Source organism: Ambystoma mexicanum, chromosome 7q (genome assembly GCF_040938575.1).
Source record: "Ambystoma mexicanum isolate Mex_15411 chromosome 7q, UKY_AmexF1_1, whole genome shotgun sequence".
Lineage (NCBI taxonomy): Eukaryota > Metazoa > Chordata > Amphibia > Caudata > Ambystomatidae > Ambystoma > Ambystoma mexicanum.
Genome location: NC_090941.1, coordinates 998327478 through 998346892, shown reverse-complemented (window position 1 = coordinate 998346892; position 19415 = coordinate 998327478). Strand labels below are relative to the sequence as shown.

The following is a 19415-nucleotide window of genomic DNA, read 5'->3' as shown; positions in this document are numbered from 1 at the left end:
TTTTCTTGTGCCATAGTGCTGTAATACCTATTGTGTAAACCCTGAATACTGCTCCTCTCCCTCTTGAGATAAATCTGACTGCTTAGCCACAGCTACCAACTAAATCTTTGTGGTACAGACTGATACCAAAGGGGATTTTCTTGCTCATACCTGTAGTCTTAATCTGGTGTAGTGCTCCCTAAGGGAACTGCACTGGATTCTGCCTAACAACCATAAGACCGGGGTAATAAAAGCATTTTTTCTGGTTGCGATACTCGCCAAGGAACGAGAAACTAGTCTGTTCTCCCTTTCCATGGTGACCATAAAGTTATCAACAAAATGGCTGCCACGGAAGAGACTACCCGTAGTCCGTTCCCCCCCACCCCCTTTCAATAGCGGCCATTAAAAAAAATGGGGGGGAGGGGGAGAAAACAGAAGGCTGTCATGGAAAGGAGATAGGCGACTACAGTGGGTCCCTTCTTCCTTTCCATAGACGGAAGTGTTCCCAGCGCGTCCGCTCCCAAAAAGAAGTTAGTTGGGTTTGGGCGGGGGAGGTGGCAATGGAAGGGAAATCTGTGGGTGGAAGGGGAGAGCACTCCCCAAGCCAGTTACTAATAACGGAATAATTCCCAAAAGAGATGGAACTTTTCTTGTTTCTGTCGTGTTTTTTTTTTTAAAAAAAAAACTTCAAATTACAGAAAGTTCTTGGACTGCAACGCAAGACTAATAGTCGGAACGCTCTCAAAAATGGTTCATGTGCTTATTTCAAGGAACACTGGCTGTCAGAATGGTGCAGTAGTGGAAAAGCTACCACTGACCATTCTGTTGGATTTGTGAACAATTTAATAGTAAGCGATATTGCAAAACATTTCAATTGAGACTTTTAGCAAGTATGAACCATCTCCCTTCCGTGCACAATTGTCTTGTGCCCAAAGGAACACTTAAATGGAGGGGTGTAGTCTGTGTATAGTTTTGAAGATATGCTTTCCCCTCTCTCATAGATAACCAACCTAACTGATGATGGGCTGGGGAGGTGGAGGTGGAGGTGGAGGTGAAGCTGGGAAGGCTGAAGTGTATGGACAGTGTTCAGGACTTTGTCGAGAGGTGAAAAAGTATAGTTGGGAAGGCCATTGAGTAGATTGGCACAGTAGTCGGATAAAGAGATTAGGTGCTTAGCATTGTTGAAGGGAAGAAGCCTTATTTTTCTGATGTTGAGGACATTCAGTTTGGCAACAGTGGCCGATTTGGAGATGGAAGAGCGAGAAGTTGAGATGGGTCCAAGATGACACTGAGGTTGTGAGCAAAGTAGGAAGGTAGTCTGTAGAGAAGAATAGAAGGGGGGGGGTGAGGAGGAATGAAGGGAGAACCTGTTTTGATGGGGAGGAAATGGAGAACTTCAGGCCTAGTGGAGCTGAGCATCAGCCAGTGAGATGCCATCCAGTGTTTGATGGGAGAGACAGTGTTGGATTCTCTCCTTTCCATAGTTCTTTGACGAGCCACGGTCATAAGTGAGCCATCAGCGAAGAGTTGATAGGAGAAAGCCATAAGAGGAGATTTAAGTTCCCAAGAGCAGAGGAATAGAGCGTGAAGAGAAGTGGATTCTGGGTTACCCTTGGGAACAATAACAGTAAGGGGGTGAGTGGGATGGCAAGGCTGTTCCGGAATACCTTGAAGTGTCTGGGGCGAGTTATGAAGCAAACCAAGCAAGGGCCTTGTCCGTGGTGCCTAGGAGCAGTGTGTCGCGGCCCTCGCCCGAAAACCCCCTCTGGCAAACCCATTGGCCAGGTGGAGTCAGGACTCGGGCCTCTAGAGCCTGGCATCCTCTTCAAAAGCCCTCATGGGGCCTATGGCGCCAGGCTCATACACCATGAAAAACAGTGTGCTTGGGAACTACTTTATTGTATTGTCAGTCAACATGGAGGCATCCACATAGCTTGGGACCTAAGAACCAAGCTCTGCAGTCTAGTGTTTTGGGTGTGGTAGCCTAGGGACTACTTTACCTGGACTATTTTGTTGGGGCTATTTAAACCACACCCGAGCAAGACCACACGCTTCGCGTTACTTTGCAGCTTGCAACATGACGCTCACTGTGTCCAGCTGTTCACTCGGAGAAGCAGAACCTGCAAAGAGACAAAAGGAACATCATTAGCAGCAGCATCTTACCTGCAGTCTTCATCTTTAAACACTCGCAGCTACTGAGAACAGCTTCCTTGAATCTGCACGCCTCCCGGACAGAACGACCTGAAAGAGGAAGGTAGAGGCAACATTAAAGAAAGCTGTAGAGCCATTTACAAATTACGAACTGCTCAAAAGGCTTACCTGGCTGGTTGCTTCTCGGCTGGCACCACTCCAGACATTCCACTCGCGCTGAAGAACACCGACATACAAGGAAGGAAAACGCAGGTTAGCAAAGGCAAGACTTCGCAGCGCTGCGCATAGCGCTTACTTAATGCATCATAGCGCTCTTAATGCGCCATCATTTACCAGCGGGGCACAACCAAGCCACCTAAGGGAGAAAGAAGACATTTTAAACCAAGAAAGGCATGCAGGATAGCAACAAAACTAAAGAACAGCAATAAGACCTACCTAAACAATATCAAACGGGCTGGCATCCGTGAAGTAACTGGACCGCACTCGCCCATGAAAGACAATGCGCCCCTGCAAAGAAGGCAGGACGGAGAGCATGCCTAATTCTACCACAAGGTGAGGAGAGGGCGCCAGAGGGACTGAAATCCTACGGGGGTGGAGGGAGGATACTTCCCCCAGTCGGTCAGTCTTGAACACAGTCCTCCTGTATTTTCAGGCAGAACCTTCCCCGCAGACCACATCAGGGCAAAGCTGAGAAGCATACCAGCGAGTAACCCGGCGTGGATACCAGGTGAGCGTAACAGTAACACAGTGCTCCAGATAAGACATGGGAGTGTTTTACTCCCCATTTTAAAGGTGGGAGTAACATTTTTTTTATTTTTTAGGGAGTACATATGGAAGTCCTATTCCCATGGGAGTATCTTATGAGCAAGTAAAAATATATTTTAACTGGGAAACGGATGTTATTGTAATTATTTCTTTGCATCTAGTTATGCATACAAGTTACAGGTTTACTACTTCTGATCATGCAGTTATAGCAGTTTCTTCCTGTGGTGCTACGTGCACTGCCGGTCCAAACCTATCCATGGAGCAGTGTGAGTGAAAGGACCACAAAGTCTTGTGTCTCTCATTTTTGGTTTGGAGTATTGGTATTTTGGTACGCCCCATTTGTGTGGTTTTTAACTTTTTCTCTTTCTGCCTATTTTTAGGGAGCAAAAAGTGGCAACCCCCTCACCCCCCCCCATCTGTAGGGCTGCCTAGGAGAGGGTGTTGAGAGAAGGTCAGAATGGTTGACTGTATCGAAGGCAGCAGAGGGGTCAAGAAGAATAGGAATGGATGGCTTGACTAGCCGAAGAGATGTGGTTTCTGACATTGGAGCTGACTCAGTAAAGTTCATAGGTCGAAAGTCAGATTGAACAGTATCCCTGAGAGATTAACCAATTGTGGTACATTTCAACTCCAATGAAACCAGTATTAGTGGATTAAAGTCTGTGCGGATTAGTTGCTGTGCTGACTAGGACACAACAGGTACTGTAGGACCAGTGGCATAGGTAAGCGGGTCCTGACGCATACCGAGCAAAATTTCAGAAATGACAATTGTAATGTTGTCTTTAATTTGTATGGACACCCATTAGTAGTAACGGATCACACACACAGATGGAGTTTGTTTCCAGGGTCTGCACTGCATCTGCTGCCAGAAGTAGAAAAGTGGGCATTCTAGCTTCAGAAATATCAGGTTCTTTAATATTGTGCGAGAGGGAGGTGAACAAACCTAGTTTATCAAGTCGTACAAAATTGGCCACCACTGGAAACGAATTGAGCCAGAGGGGGATCCTTGTTTACAAATCGTCGTATGGGAAGATGGAAAAACATTTGTGCAAAACTGACATTTTACCACCCGCCCCCAAGAGTATCGGGCACGTTTCAGATGGCTAGGATCAGACATCAGAAAAGAACTCCCCAATGGCGAGGTCAAGAGGTTCATGAGAACTTGAAAGAACTATGCTGGTCTTCAAACGACAACCCAGAAAAGGCTTTGTATATATTTTTTTTTGTTTTATTAAAAAAAATGTTTTATAGGCAATATAGATTAATTGCTCATTTGTGAACAAGATGTTTTCCTATCACTGATGCGGCTATCTGGTCCCAAGACCATTTCTGGGCATGCCACTTTAAATCCATCAGCACCCGTGCAGTCAGGCCTTGAAAGAAACCTAATGACTTGGTGAGCTAGTGTAGAAGCCAATAATTGACCGTACAAAAATGAGGCTGGGTGTTGATTAAGAACTGACATAGGGTGGGTGGAATAGGGGGTCCTTCCTTACGTGTTTTGAACCTGCCCCTGTAAGGTGGTGGAAAGCAAGGGATCAGATAACTGTTCAAGGATAATCTCCAATAACCAGAAACTTTTTATGTCTCAAGATATTGTCTCAAGATATTGAGGCAAGCCTAACTGTGGTGAACATGATAAAATGGATCAACTGGAGGACATAATTCCGTCTGGTCCAGGTACGTCTGGGAGAACTCCCAGAAATGAAGAAACAAGAATGGCAACCAGAGGTGGGTGGAAACGCACAGGATTTATGGTCCGAGAAGAGCCACCCAAGCCCCTCGCTAGTTGCCAGATAATCGTATACACTCAGCTCAGGAAGAGGGATCCGGCGTTCCAGTCGGGAAGGATGTGTTTTAAGGCCTGGAGCGTGACCTAAAAGTTGAGCTGACCTCAAGACCTGACGCACTACCTCAAAGTCCAGATAAGACCCCATATTCCCCTTTGTGAAGGTCTGGCATCACTTGGTGACGACTAGAACGTGGGAAGAGAACAGGGATTCTCGGTGCAGGTGCCTATGCCTTAGAGCGCTTTCCCTCTGGAATAGTCGAGCCCTACTAAAACGTTGGTCCAAACGATAATCTACAGTTGATGTCAAATTTTGCCTTTTTCCTGTTAAAGGTGTTGCAAATATGTAACGTAACTCTCGTTTTTCTGAATCCCGTGTCTAGGACTAAACTACTTGCTTTTACTGTTGCGCTTTTTTTTTTTGTTTTCCTTTACTTCAGTGAAAAGTCTATTGTTGGAATGGGTTCCATTTGGGGTATTGGACATCGCTTGCTCCTATAAGCCGATATTGCATTGGAGTACAGATGGGGAGGAATAGCGTATGAGGAGGGACACAGTCTCTCGGTTTGTTTGGTTGTGTGCCCACCCATTCCTGCCTCTGCCTGCCCAATGTACCATCTTATGGGAACTCGTTGAGCTTGCTTTAATAAAGTCTTCCCGTCTGGCTTTGCATTCTAAGTGCCTGCCAGTGTTTGTTCAAAGCAGTCGTCTGAGAGTTAATGACTTAATTGGAGTTGTAAACACGCTACAGGTATAATAAAAATGTCTTATCAGGCCTTCCTGGCCACTCCATTTATGTTAAAAACAAGCATTGGCAAAGCCAACCTCTTTTGGCTTGTGCATAATTTTTAAGCTTTTGCCAGGCACTGCTATTCGATTCCCAGGTACTTGCACCTGCTACCAACAATGGGTAGTTGATACAAATACGGCGGTGTCTGACCAGTGCCTTTCCCTCGCTTAAAAAACCCCCCAAACTGTTGGCATTACCATTGCTTGAATTTATTTACTGCGTCTGTGATTTACTTTGCTTACTTTGTGCTCATAGCACTTTGGATCGGTTAGAGGGCTCTCTAAGTTAGTGTTTTCAACAGAATGTTAAAAATGGTTCTGCACTAAAACCCCTTTGGGGGAGTAACTTGCAGTGCCGGCAGTTATAATAATAATAATAATTTGGCACTTATATAGCGCTTCGGACCCTCAGGTATCTGAGCGCTGCTTATTATTACCCACGGTGTGTGGTGCTCATTTATCGACCTCTGAAGGATGAAAGGCTGAGTTTGGCCCTGCCGGGATTCGAACCTGCGTTAGCAGGCTCTGCACGGATGTCAAAGCGAGCGCTCTACTCGCTGTGCCACTTGACCGGCTACATCAGTTAGGTCACATCAGTAATCCTTGATGTAAGTTGATGCACCACAAGTGAATGTGGCCATTTCATAGTCTTGAATTTGAGCAAGAATACTAGTTTATTGGTGCATGTAGAAATTTGGTGTTTGTTTTTATGATTGCAGGCAGCACCGTTTGAAGGTGTTAGTCATGGATGCCTTGGTTTCCGGTGATTGCAACTTGGAATGCGGATGATCTTGATTGACTGTAATGTCATGGCTGTAAACGCATATGCTGGGGTTCCGGCACGCAAGGAAGGAACACAGTTCTGAAACTACTCGAAGAGGGTAGACAGAACCTTGATCGAGTTGTGGCCTTTCGGTATGGATTTTGCTACTGTGCAGCGCTGGCTTCTGGGGGTATCCTTGTATGAAGGTATGAGAATTTGTCTACTAAAGTGGTGTTTAGTTGTGGTAAGTTAGTGTTGGTTAAGTGGTGTATATTGGTTACGAAGTTGTGAGCCTTGAGTTGATCATGAGTTCGAGGGGGGGGGGTGGCGAAGGGCGCTGGGGTGGTCGGACTATGCTTTGTGTAACTAAGCGTTCAGACTTTAACGATCTGCTTTAGATTATCTAGTAATTGTAACCCTCCAAGCTTTGCACTTAACCAATTTTGACGGGCAGGTAAACTTTACTTTTTTTGCAGCTTCCAGATGGAGACTGGGCTTAATCCTCAAGATATGCGGTAATGGTGTACAGCGGGTCAATGTAAAACCTGCTCCTGGGCCTTGCAACCTCGAAGTGTAAAATATGGGGCAGTGAGGAAAGTCTTATTTCATTAGGCCACCTCCTTTTTCATTGTTATGAAGGATGCATAGATTGTATTGCGTAGTACACAAAAGGGGTGGTGGGTAGCTAATCCAGGTTTTCAAAAGTAATCCTGTGCTATTCAGGATTTGCTCTCGGGCTGGCATGGGGGGGGGGGATTTAGATAGGCTTGGCAAACGGCCCCAAGCATAGGCATCTGTTCTCTTGTCCAATGTAGCTATTGGTGGTGGTCCACCTTATGCTTCGCAGGTTCTTCTACGCTACAAGCAGTATCCAACTTCTCCAATGACAGCAGAGTGAGAATGAAAAGGTGTGCCGGATTCAAATACTGTGCTGCCGAAAAGAAGTGAGATGGACTGCTGGATGAATTTATCGACCGCAATCTCTGAACCTAGACCCTAAACTCTTCGCATGGTACTGCTTTACACGTTAATTAGTGTTATTATGTTAACTGCTGTGCTTGCAGGGTTCGAAATTGCTGGCAGCTATTTAGCTCTTGCTTCTACCCTAGAAGAACCTGCTTAAAAAGCCTACACTTACCGGCAGACTTTCTCTAATGCACATTGAACCAAGTCACTGCTGATCGATTATGGGTTTGGTAGGTAAGGAAAATGGGGCACAGTGAGTCAAGATTTGCTCAGGATCACAACGTGTGGATGCTGGCTTGCTGGTTCCTCAGTTTGCAATTTAAACATAGTGGACTTATTCTTTCCCCTATTCTAGCTTCAGTTTTCAAAGTGACGTTTAACCTGTTACTTGTCCAAGGGTTAAGCTAGTACCTTGTATAATAAATGACTTTGTTCAATAAGTCAAATTGCAAAGCATTCACTTGATTGAGCAGCCTGTCCATATGTAAGATGTTAGTGAAAATGTTTATTTTGTATGTGTCTTCAAAAGAAGGGACCTTGTCAGAATCATAAATTGGTGTAATGCCTTGCAGTTTGGAGTGTAGTGAGGGAAGAAGTAGTTGAGAGCGATCTGAGATCTAGGTGGGGGCTATAAGACAGCAGCTGCTTGCATGAAAGAAAGCGCATTTAATTACCAGTTTTACATGAGGGTGCATGCTTGTGAGGTTTAGGGGACGGCTGAGATTTTCACAAACTGTGGTGCAATGAGTTTGTGTGCCCAGCGCTGTTGCCTATGTGAAGGACCAACAGCAAGTTCTCGTTCATCAGGAACTTGCCCAGGCAGGCTAAGGAAGGTCAGGAAGGATCATGAAGCATTAAGATGGCTGTAACTTTGTGTATGTGTGTGCTTGGCCATACTGCACTGTAGGCCCATCCAGTGCAATTAACAAAAAGCAGTTGGCCACACGCCCGGCTTTATTAACTGTGCGTCCTGCGTCGACAGGATCTGCATGAGGCCTACATCACCACTTGTACAGTGCTGAAAATCTGAAGAAATATTTGTATTTTATTTTCTCTCAAAGCTTGCTTTTACATTTTCAATGGTGAACTGGACACATTTGGAACCTGTGGGTTGCTTTACTTGGACAGTGGAATTATACCAATTAAAAAGTAATCCAAAGGGAAATCAATCGTAAAATACATAGGTGTAAGACAACCTAGTGTAATAACAATCGGTGTTAATTCTTGTGGTCCTGTCTTTTCCTAACGGGGGAGGGGGTGCAGGGGCAAAGCAACACATCTGTGTGTGATCTGTTTTTCAGCAATGGAGCAACTGTGGCTGGTCTCGCAAATCCAAAAAAGGGTGACCACGTGCAGGTAGAGGGGGAATCTATCGGGCATCCGAGTGGAAATCTTGTTAATTATCAACCTCTCAAATGGGATATCGCAGCGTATGCAGAGTCTGTCTGCAAAACGTGACCAGTGAAGCCATATGACTCGATGGGCTTCCTCCAGATGAGTCAATATTACCAAATCAACCTTGGGCTGATGCCAAGCGTCTGAGGCGTATGTAGTGTCATGTTATGCTGTCTCGTGCCTTCTGGGTATCTAAGCAATCCAACCAGTTTTTGACCTGAACGTTTCCCCATTCTATATATCTACCACTCTACATGTTGTTGGGCATCTTGCTTCCACAAATCAGATTGAGCTGGGCTCACAATCGATGGCAGGACACACACCAAGCGGCCACCAAAATATTCGTAAAATAATTTTGCATCCCTATTTTTTTAAATGAGGTTGGGCAGTAGGAGTTCCACCTTGGTTTCAACAGTAAGTTTGTTATGGACTCTGCCATTGAGTGCGATGCTCTACTGTGTCAAAACGTCTTTTTTTTCACCGCAGGAGGAATCTATACTTTTCGAATGGTTTTGTAAAATGTACTTGTGAATCTTTCGGGCCGTGTCTGTTATTACTGGGTAGAGCTTGTATGGCTCAACCCATTTCTGGGATGATTGGCCATTACAATTCTTCACTGTCTTGAGTGTGCCTAATGTCCAGAGGACTTCAATGTTCAATGTATCTGTATTATAGGGAATGTCCTCCAGGTGTGCCCTAGCTTAAGATTCCACTTTTGCACTCTTTTCATCCCCATAACATTCGTGACCCCTTGGTCTTTATATAATTGCATGAGCTTTGCTTGTGCATTTCGGCAATGACTATTTGTCCTACTCACTTTCTCATACACTTTCTCATAATAGGAGTATCTTGTTTGAAGATGTTAAGTGGGTAGAACAATCTGCCAGGTGGATCCCAAGTTGGCTTAAGGCCTTGGCTGCTTTAAGCAAGCCCATATGTTTTGTGTTTGGCCTCATGCTCCCGAACTGCATCCACTAACTTAGTTTGAGATTCTCTCTTGCTTTTAAAAATACAGCAGGTTTTTTTTCTCATTTCACGTGGGAGAACTACAGGATCCAAGATGGTATCCCATTTCAACTCCCCATATTGTTTTCTCCTGAAGTAATGGGCTACTGTATCTGATACATGCGCTCTAATCACGGTCTCTCAGTATGCCATTCAGTTTCTGAAGGTTTGCTGGCTGAATGAGGTCATGTTGGTGCGTGGATGGCTAAACACTCGGATTGTCTGCAAACTCCACCTGCATACTATAATCATTTTACAAGGGTTCTGCTGTATCAAGCATACTTGGTTAAATCAAATCATTCAACCAAAACAAATAAAAACTAATGATGCGCAAAGGTTCACTGCTTCACACTACAAATCTTGTAATTTTAGAGTGCTTTCCTCAACAATAGTAAATCAACACGTTGAATAGATAGACCATCAAAAAGGCGTACATGTACATTTTATATTCTTGGTGGATAGCCATGGTTCGTGTATATGCATAAATTCATTACTCTTTCATACAAGAAATGGATTAAGAAAATGGAAAATCAATTAATTTCTGTCTTCATATGTTGCTATTGGACATTCATCGTGGTGTTAATGCAATTTTTTAAATTTTTCTCTAAAATGTTTTTTTTTTTTTTTTAGACGCTTGTTGCATTTTAAAGATTTTACACGGACATCAGAATAGCGTATTATAATCATACATTACACAACACTAGCACCATCCCGACAGTCACACTCTGGGAAATCGCGTCAGGGGTGGTAAAATATGCTCTGGGAGATCAGGCCCTAGGTGTGGCGTTTTCCTCTCAAACGCTCACTTCACTGTAGCCAGTGGGTTAGTGGGGGCCTTTGGGTGAGTCCAGGGAACTTTTCTGCGTAGTCCATGAATGGGGCCCAGATGTTTTGAAAGGAGTTTCAAATTCCCTGCATGGATCGCTGTAATCTTTTACGCAACTACAATGTCCTAATGCTTTGACCACCATATTGGAATTGAAGGGCCCTTTGGGTTTTTCCAAAGGCTCGCCAGTGCTATTGGCTGTTCTCAAGAGGTGAGTGCACAGGTGCTCCATATGACCTGTCAGTGGAAATATCCCTTCACTGGTGTCTCAGCAGTATGATCCCCGGATCCCATGGAATTGCTAGACCTGTGATTGATTTCATCTGTTCCAGCACCCCCATCCAGTAGTTCATTGCTTTCGGGCAGGTCCATAGTAGGTGAAACCGTGTTTCCTCCGAGGTGCATCCCCTCCAGCAGCCTGGTGGGATGTCTGGCTTCAATCTGGGTTGCTGTTCTGGTGTGATGTAATATCGGTAGCAGACTTCTCCCTCTCTGTTCATGACACATTGGGTGCTTTTATGTAATCTGGTCCAGATCTTGCCCCAGGCATCAAGATCTATTGTGCACTCCAAGTCTCTCTCCCAGTTGAGCATATATTTTTCTTTAGTGGTAGGGTCTGATTTATCCAGAAGGGGGTACAGAGTGGAGACTTTTCCCCTTGGGACGGCTGATGTTAGTGTTCGTTCTAATGCTGTCTGGTCTTTGGAACCCCTCTCCCTAACAAATCTTTGGAATATCCAGTGACGAATCTGGGCGTAATGAAACCGTTCCCCTTCTGAGATTTAAAATTTTGCTTTTCAACCTTCCAATGTGAGTGGGCTTCTCCTTCCTCCACCCCCCCTGCCCCCCCTCAACCCCCTTCTAAGAAATTGGAGATTTTCCAGAGGCTCCCTGCCCCCCTCTTTCCAGGCAGGGAAGCTCAGAGTGGAGTCCCAGTGAGATCTGAGTTGTCCCATTATGGTGTGAGTGGACCTAAGGGTCCCTTTACATCCCCGTTTCCGGGCTGCTGCTTTCCAGTTTGCCAGTGTTTTGCGTTGCCGAGAGAGGACCCGGGCTTGTCGGAGTTCTCGGTCTGCATGTGTGGGAAGTCTATTTTTTCTTCTTCTATGCTTTTGTTTTTTTTCCATGTGCTTTAATCTAGGGATTCATTCCATTTCTAATGCCGTGAGGAAGAGAATTGAAAATTATCCCAAGGGAAAGCAGTAAAACCTGGGTACCACTACTTGTGGTTGCGGGGGCCCTGTTCAAGAAACGGAGTGGAACATGGCACAGGGAATATGCTATAAAGTAAATGCAAGAGAAGCCTATAGGAATGAGCAGGGAATGCTAAATAATTGTGAGACCATTAGAACTTAGGTAGCCTCCCCCTTGGAAGAGGAGGAGGAGGGGGGTGGGAGGGGGAACAATACCCTGTTCAAGATGCACTGATGGGGAATATATCAGAGCGGGCGAATATTTATGCAGCGAAGGCAAGAGAAGCCCATGGGATGAGATATACAAGACCTAGAGCCTGAACTAGAATTACCCATAAAGCACATGGCACATAGGAAAATGTATTTGCAAGATTACCAAGGGCCTATTAACCTGGATCAAAGGATACGACAAAGGCCAAGAAGGGAAATGTGCAAAGCAAACCCCAAAGAGGGAAAAGTCAAAAGCCTTATGAGAGACTTAAAAGAACTGATAGTGTCATGATTTACAAATGTTACAAACGTGCTAAGGCATGTGTTCCACAGATTAGACCACTTCACTCACTGTGCGTGCGGTGAATACGAAGTACACGGTTGCACATCCGGCAAAGGCTAGTGTCAAAACGCTAAGTTAAGATATCTGCTGTAGTTGATATATTGCCATTGATGAATAACGCTTGTGGTTTCAGCTAAAAGCAAGCTCAGAGCCTCCTAACCATAGAATAGGAGCCTCTTGTCTTCAACAGCTTAATGCCTTGAAAATACATGATCATCGTAATAAGCTATGGATTTTCTTTGGGCAAAAAAAACACCCAATCACACACAATGCAAGCGTGGCTTTCGAAAGACAGAATCAGACCCGAACTGAAAACTCAGAGGCACTTGCCGTTAGGATCAGCTAAAGGTTAACTTTATTTTTATTTTTTTTTTATTTTTTTTTCCCTTTCAAACAGAAGAAAGCCTACCACAAGCTTCTTGTTTTAAGATGAGCTTGTAGACGTTAAGAGATGCTTATGTGCTGATAAGAAGCCAAAGGCAGGAAACACAATACCAAAATAGAAATATACGGTTAGAGTGGCTGAAGACAAATGTAGCCGTTTCCCTCTGAAGAAAGAAATTCACTAGAATGAGGCTTTAAAGGGTCAGCGAGAGAATGATGTGCTTTGCTCTTGTCCCTACAGGGAGCACATTCACTGTAAGGTAAATATCCAAGAGGCGAAGCCGGTACCTGTCACTTGAGTTTTCACATAGGTAAATCATGTGTGCAATGCAAACCGAAGCACAAGAGTAGATTCAGACTCTAGACTTTCTCTCCAGACCGAGGAAGTGACGCACATAGTATATGTAGTGTGGGATGTTTCAACCCACTAGTCCAGGCCCTGCAACATAACTATGCATTGCTTGCAGCAGAAATATCAGAATGGCTGCCGGAAAGCATGCTGCTCGCTAAAAATCGCCAGAAAGTGCGCAGTAAAAATCTGAAAAATAGGCCGCCATCCACTTTTTCCTATGTCAGTGTGAACACAGGAGATCACTGCCAAAACCCATCATTTGGCTGCCCACAAAGTAAAATCATTGCAAAGGAAAACACAGAGCTGTTTTAAAAATCAGTTTTATTCCCTGGCTGTCGAAATTGCAAAAATCATGGCTCACAAACCACACAAAGATCCAACCTCCTTGTTGGGTGGTGAACATCATTGTTCATTCGAGAATCTGCATAAATACAATGTCCACAGAAGTATATATTATCTGAACAAAGTCCACTTATGGTTGAGCTGGAAGAAATCTGTCAAAAATGGGTGTAGTACCATTACTCATCTGTCAGAAGCCAGCGATTTAAAACTTGTCGGTGTAAAGTTATACATTGAACCCCAACTATGCCAAAGAAAGACTTGCTGTCAGAAGCCTAAGAGGTGGATACAATTCAAAACTATATTCTAAAAATGTTTGAAGTAAGAAATCGGTTGATGTATTTGTTAAAAGTGTAAGTTATATTTTAAGACCAGTCAAATTCGGACATTGGGTCTAAAAGTTAGTTTCCCACACTGGGCTTCAAACACATACCACAAGGAACCTGTTCTCCTATGCTCTGCTAAGAAATTGGCATGCTGGTGTGAAAAGGAACTGGGAGGGGCACCCTGGCCTGTTGCTTTGAGTGGAGACAAAGGGCTCACTTGAGCTGAATGGAGATGCTAATTTGGGGCGTCAATAGAAACTGCCCTGGCAGGAAGGAGGCCATGTGACTCTCTGACTCAGCCAAGCTTTTGAGGGGGGCAAGACTGAAAATGTGGATTTGACATTGGATTAAATATGTTTAAGGAAAATACTTCTAAAATATTGTACCGAACTGACAAATATGAAACTTGGAGATTATTAAAATGAGAAATTTTGCTCAGTTTAAAACGAATCTGTGCGATGGTCTGAGACTGAACCACAAATGTTTTTAATATTGCGGCTATTGTGGTTGTGCTAGGAACATGAAAAATGACAGAAGAATGACCAGATGGTATGTGCATGTATATGTAAAAAAAAAAATTGTACAGATCCGAAAATGTGTAACCAACCAAAAGGGCGAAAAAATGGTCATTTGTGAACCGTAACTCGTAGGAACATGGGACTTGAACAGAGACGTGCCTTAATTAGTCTGTGATGTGTATGTAATAACAAGTTGTGCATATGGGAAATGTTTTTTGGGAAAAATAGATTTTCTAAATAAAAGCAAAGGGGAGGTTCTTCCCTGGATTGTAAATGGCAGCATCACCCTGACACACTGTTCCCTTCTCAAATCAGGGGACAGGGAATTCTGACCTATCAGATCCTTAGAGGGTTGGGCATAGACAATCAGCGTCCCCACCCACTTTGGAAATGGATAAATAGGGACTGTTGAGGACCGACAGACACACTTTCCACTCATCAACTGATTCCTTGGCGAAGCACCCTGCAGGAAGATCCATGCTCCAGACATAGATCCAGAAGCCAGACTCTAGAACTTTGAAGCAGAAGGGCCCAATCCCAAAAGCTGAACTCTTCTCAGCTGGCCTTCAGAATCTTAAGCAACCTGATTCTAACCCCTAAACTTCCAAGGGGCACCACAAAATCCAACAGCCTGGCTGAGCTGTTTTGCTGTTCTAGCTAAGAACCCCATGCTAGAACGAAGATCCAGATCCGTCCAGCAGAGCTGTAATCCAGAACCCGTCAGACCCAGTCCAAGAGGCCATGCAGACCAGAGGGCCTTGCTGAGAGCAGAACCCAGTGCCTGAGACCTGTCCGGTGGCGAGCGAATCCCAGCCAAACCCTTGACCAGATCTTTGACTGGTCCATTCCAAAGCCACAGGAGTGAGTATTTAGTCGAACTGTCCATAGTCATCTCTTAAAGTAATCCCATTCAATCCATTTCAACCTATCCAGAACTGCCTTATAGAATCTTGTGTCCATCCTGAATTCTTATTATATAGTCTGTGATAATTGTAGCGATAATTATCTGTGCGCTGATATTTTCTGAAGAAAGTCATCAGAGTAGAAGGCGCCCTGTTCTGGTGGTTGTCCCATTGGGTATCTTGTACTTTCATAGCCCCTCATCAGAAGTCCATATTGGTTCCTAAATCTTTAAAGTGCATCTTTCATTTTGAAATCTTGACTCTTTCTGAAAAATCTACCTTCACAAAACCTCTAACTTTTGAACCGTCATTTTGAAGCTAACATCCTCGGCTTTCAAACGAACCCAAAACGACATTCCAATTCCTGATAGTTTTACTGTAATTGCGTTTCCCGCACGCGGAAAAATAGCTTCGAATTTGCAATTTGGCTCAAATTCACTCAATGTAAAATAGCTGTTTCTTGATTTCAACTTCTGAACTTTGTTTTCCATCTGCTAATCATTGCTAGTGTTGACCTGAACCAATCCAAAGCAACTTTCACTAATGCTGAATCTCCTTTAGCGAATTAAAGTCATTTTAGCATTTTTCCCATTCAATTCAAACCACACTTAAAAGCAATCGACCTATTTTAAAATCATACCTGTTCCCCTCCCAGCAAGCTTAGAGAGAAGTGGGATTGAAACTGCAATAGTTGATTGTTATCCCTGATACCTGTGTGCCCTCATTCCCTATCTCTATATTGCATGTTGGGGGGAGTGAGTAGTAACAGGGGAAAGGGTGATTATATTGTCTTTGGTTGAATTCATATCAAGTTTCTTTCTGTGTTGCATTCTTTCCTATCATTGCATTTCCTTGAACCCACAGTTATTCTCTGCTACATTAATCTTCCTATTCCTTCTCCCAATTGATTAAAGAGATTGTTGATATTGTAATATCACCCATTGCTGATCACTGTTCATATTCATAAGTGTGTGTGCTACTCAGATATTATTCATAAAAGTGTAATCTATATATTGAATGCTTAAAATAAATCTTTTAATTTGCAAAACAAACCTATTTCTTGGTTCACTGAGACCGGGGGAATTCAAAGAGAGGGGCGTTGTATAAGGGTACATCATCCAGAATTAAACTAACTTTGACATAAAAATATATGAATAAGGGGTTCCATTAGGCATTGACTTAGTTGGAGTGCTGGATTGAAATCGTTTACAGATTGGGGGCTCGTCTGGGATTATATAAATTATTTGTGAGAGGTGAGTGGACTGAGCAGGACCAGAATGTGTGGTTGCAGGCAATCGCACAACAGATCACTGCAAAAGGGTCAGATATATGGAGAGACCAGGGTCCCTTACATGTGGCCCTGAGCGAACTATATATATGGCTCCGAAGGATGAGCACAACAAGATGGCGGCATATCTAGCCATACAGGATCAATATGCTGAAGCCCAAGATCTGGCAAGTAGGCAACTGATGGCATTGGAAAAGGCCCAACCTGATCTGGACTCTTCTGAGCAGAGGAGCCAGGAGTCAGAAAATGAAAGCAGGCAGTATATCGTTAAAATAAGAGGATATGGGTATCCTACAACAGGAAAAGGCAGAGCAGGATACCAGAATTCGGGCCTTGCAGAAGGAGTACCAAGAAGGTTTGGACTCTCTACTGCAGAGCCAGAAAAAGCTGGAGCAACAACGGGATTTCAACGGGGCATGCGCAGAGCAGGTAGTCACCCTGCAAAGACACCTAGATAGAGGAGGCAGAGAGCAACAAATTAATTCTGAAAGACCTGGACACCCAGGCAGAGTTTGATGAAGAGTGCCAGAAAGCTGGTGCCCTTCAAAGACAGAGGGACGACCTGGCGGCACAGAGGCATGCTCTTGCTCGGGAAAGGGACACCTTAGGCCAGGAAGTCTGTCACTTAAAAGGGAAACTGGAAGAAAATCACCTGGCCCTCCAGGGGCTGGGTGACCTCCAAAAAGAGCATCAAAACTTGTTAGAGCACACCAGGAGGGTGGAAGATGCTCTGGCAAGGAAGGAGCAGGCCAGTATGGACAGGACTCGGGAGGTAACTCTCCTGCAGCAAAGACTGGCCCAGTATTCAAAGACAAACCAGGAAGCACAGAGAAAATGAGGCTCTCTGTCAGCACAATGATAGGCTCCAGCGACAGGTAGCCATGCAAGAGAGACTGATGGAGACTAGTAAGGCCTTGATTGAGGAACAGAAAGCTCAGGTTCTTGCATGGCAACAAGGAGCAGGGGCTGATGGAGATGAGGTTCGCTGGGAAAGGGAAACACCTGAGCACAACCTCAGGAACCCTAGTACCAGAGGCCTTCATCTCTCCCAGTCCCTGGGCTCTGCCACCCCTGTGTCCACTGGCGCACATGAGCCCAGGGCCACAGGGATGGCAGATTACTATCCAGTCAGAAGTATGGGACTCGTAGACCAGCACCTCCCAGGAATGGATGGGCGGGCATCTGGGTATGGGTACCCAAGTACAGTGAATTTTAGTGGGGAACTCCAGGAGAGTAGGCCCACTAAGGGCATCCTGAAAACCTCTGCCTAGCTAGGACAGGGGGGGGGTACACATCAAACCCTGGGAGCAAGGAGGAATCGGAAGACTCCTCTGAGCGCCCCAGGACACAGGACCAGGTCCCCACATTCTGTCAGCCATTCCCAGGGTCGCAAAATCCAGGAGAACCTAGAAGACCAGACGGGCACCTCCTGGGAGCAGTGCCTCCGAGTCAGAGGATGAATGGACCAGGGTTACCCGAACCAAGAAGGCAAAAAAGGCCTTGCTTAAGGACCCCTTAAAACAGATCCAGGCAATAAGGAGCGTCATCACGACTTATAAGAACGCTAAGTATTCTGTTTGGGAACACTTGGAGCTCTTTGAGCAAATGATGGAGACTTTCCATTTGAAAGACAGCAGTAGCTGCATTCAGTATGTGAAATGGGCATTCTCCCCAGAATACTCCAGTTTCTTTGCGGGGCTGGAGGACCAAAATCATTCAAGATGGTCCACATATAGGGCGGGCATCCTAAAGCATTTTTCTGTTCACAGAAACCCCCAAGAGGCTCACAAGGCAGCCTACAACATGCAATGTGAGGAGGATCAGGCCCCACAAGAATTTGTGCAGGAACTAAAGCGTGCCTTTGCACAGATTACTAGAAGGGTGCGCACGGACAGCAAAGAATTTAATACTTTTTTCCATGCTCTACCAGCTAGTGAGATTTTCATGAGAAAAGATCACTAGACTGGGTCATTGAACAGGCCACCCGGATCTGAGGTGCAAAAGCCCATAGACAACAAGAATACTCAAATCCCCAAAACAACCAACCTCGCTGCTGCTAAGGTACCCTCATTTTAGATTTGGAGATGGGGGGCGGGGGGAGCCTGTTGTGCAGGCACGTTTTTAGAACCAGCCCAGAAGGCCCTCGTGCCAGTCGTGGGGAGCCAAGAAGGTAGTCACACAAATGGGATCCCTCACTCCCTGACTATCCTGGGTTATGTGTGGACTCCTCCAGCCCAAGAGGGGGATCCAACCAGGCACCTAAACCAGGGAACCCCTCCCCCAGGAGGGCAGAAATTTTCCACAAATCCTGGGCAGAACTTTTTCCCCAGGTATACACAACTTTCAACCCTAGAACAATCCATCCTTCCTTCCCCACTTTCCTGAGCCCAGACAACCTAATCTGGGAGAGGGGAGGCCAAGGGTGGAGGGGTACCCAAATCTTCCCAACCCGGGGTATTACCAGGGAAGGGATAGCTACCCTTCCTGGGATCAGCCCAGGGGAGAAATGAGAACCCCGTATCAGCCTGAGCGGGTTTCACAGCTAAAGCGCCAGGTCCAAAATCTGGCACAGGATCTGGGTTGCATGCTGAGGGCTCAGCAGAACCCTCAGATGGGCATGCTGGCACAGAATGCCTCCAACGCTGGACCTGGTGCTCCAGAACAATTACGGGGGGGGGCAGCACCCCGACAACCCACTGGTTCCCAGGGAGGAGGCAAAAGGGGAAGGGGGGGTGTAAACCCCTTTCCAAGTGGGGAAGGCAGCTTCCTCACTTGTAAAGAGCCCCTGGAAACCCAGGAACCGGAAACAAAATCTCCTGCCCCTGAAAGTCTGCCACCCAAGGAGCAGAGAGGGGGTAGGAGAAACAAAGGACCCAAACAGACCCCATTTGTGGAGGAGGTACAGATCTTCCAATTTGAAGGAGAGGGATCCTTGGAGGATCCTGGGAAAAGGATCTTCTCCTTCAGAGATGGGGAACTCCTCCTAAAGAGAGATGGGTCCCAAAGGATTAAAATCTAGACTGGGTAGATGTGGGGACTGAGCTAGCGCCGCCCATCATCCAACCCCAGAACCAACAGCATGAAAATCCCCTGGTTCAAACCCATCCTGGTAACTGCCTCCAAAAAGGGGGG

General features: G+C 45.3%; 1 protein-coding gene across 3 annotated transcripts in view; it reads left to right on the top strand.

Annotated features, from left to right (window-relative positions):
- Positions 1-19415, top strand: part of RNF169 (ring finger protein 169) — a 361593-nt gene that overhangs the window by 37576 nt on the left and 304602 nt on the right. The window contains exon 1 of one of the 3 annotated variants that reach the window (XM_069640162.1): positions 6376-6442. The exons of the other annotated variants lie outside the window; for them this stretch is intronic. Within the exon in view, the coding sequence (XP_069496263.1) occupies positions 6391-6442 (52 nt within the window). The 5' untranslated portion in view covers positions 6376-6390. Of the gene's footprint in view, positions 1-6375; positions 6443-19415 lie in introns of those variants that run through there. 3 annotated transcript variants of the gene reach the window in all.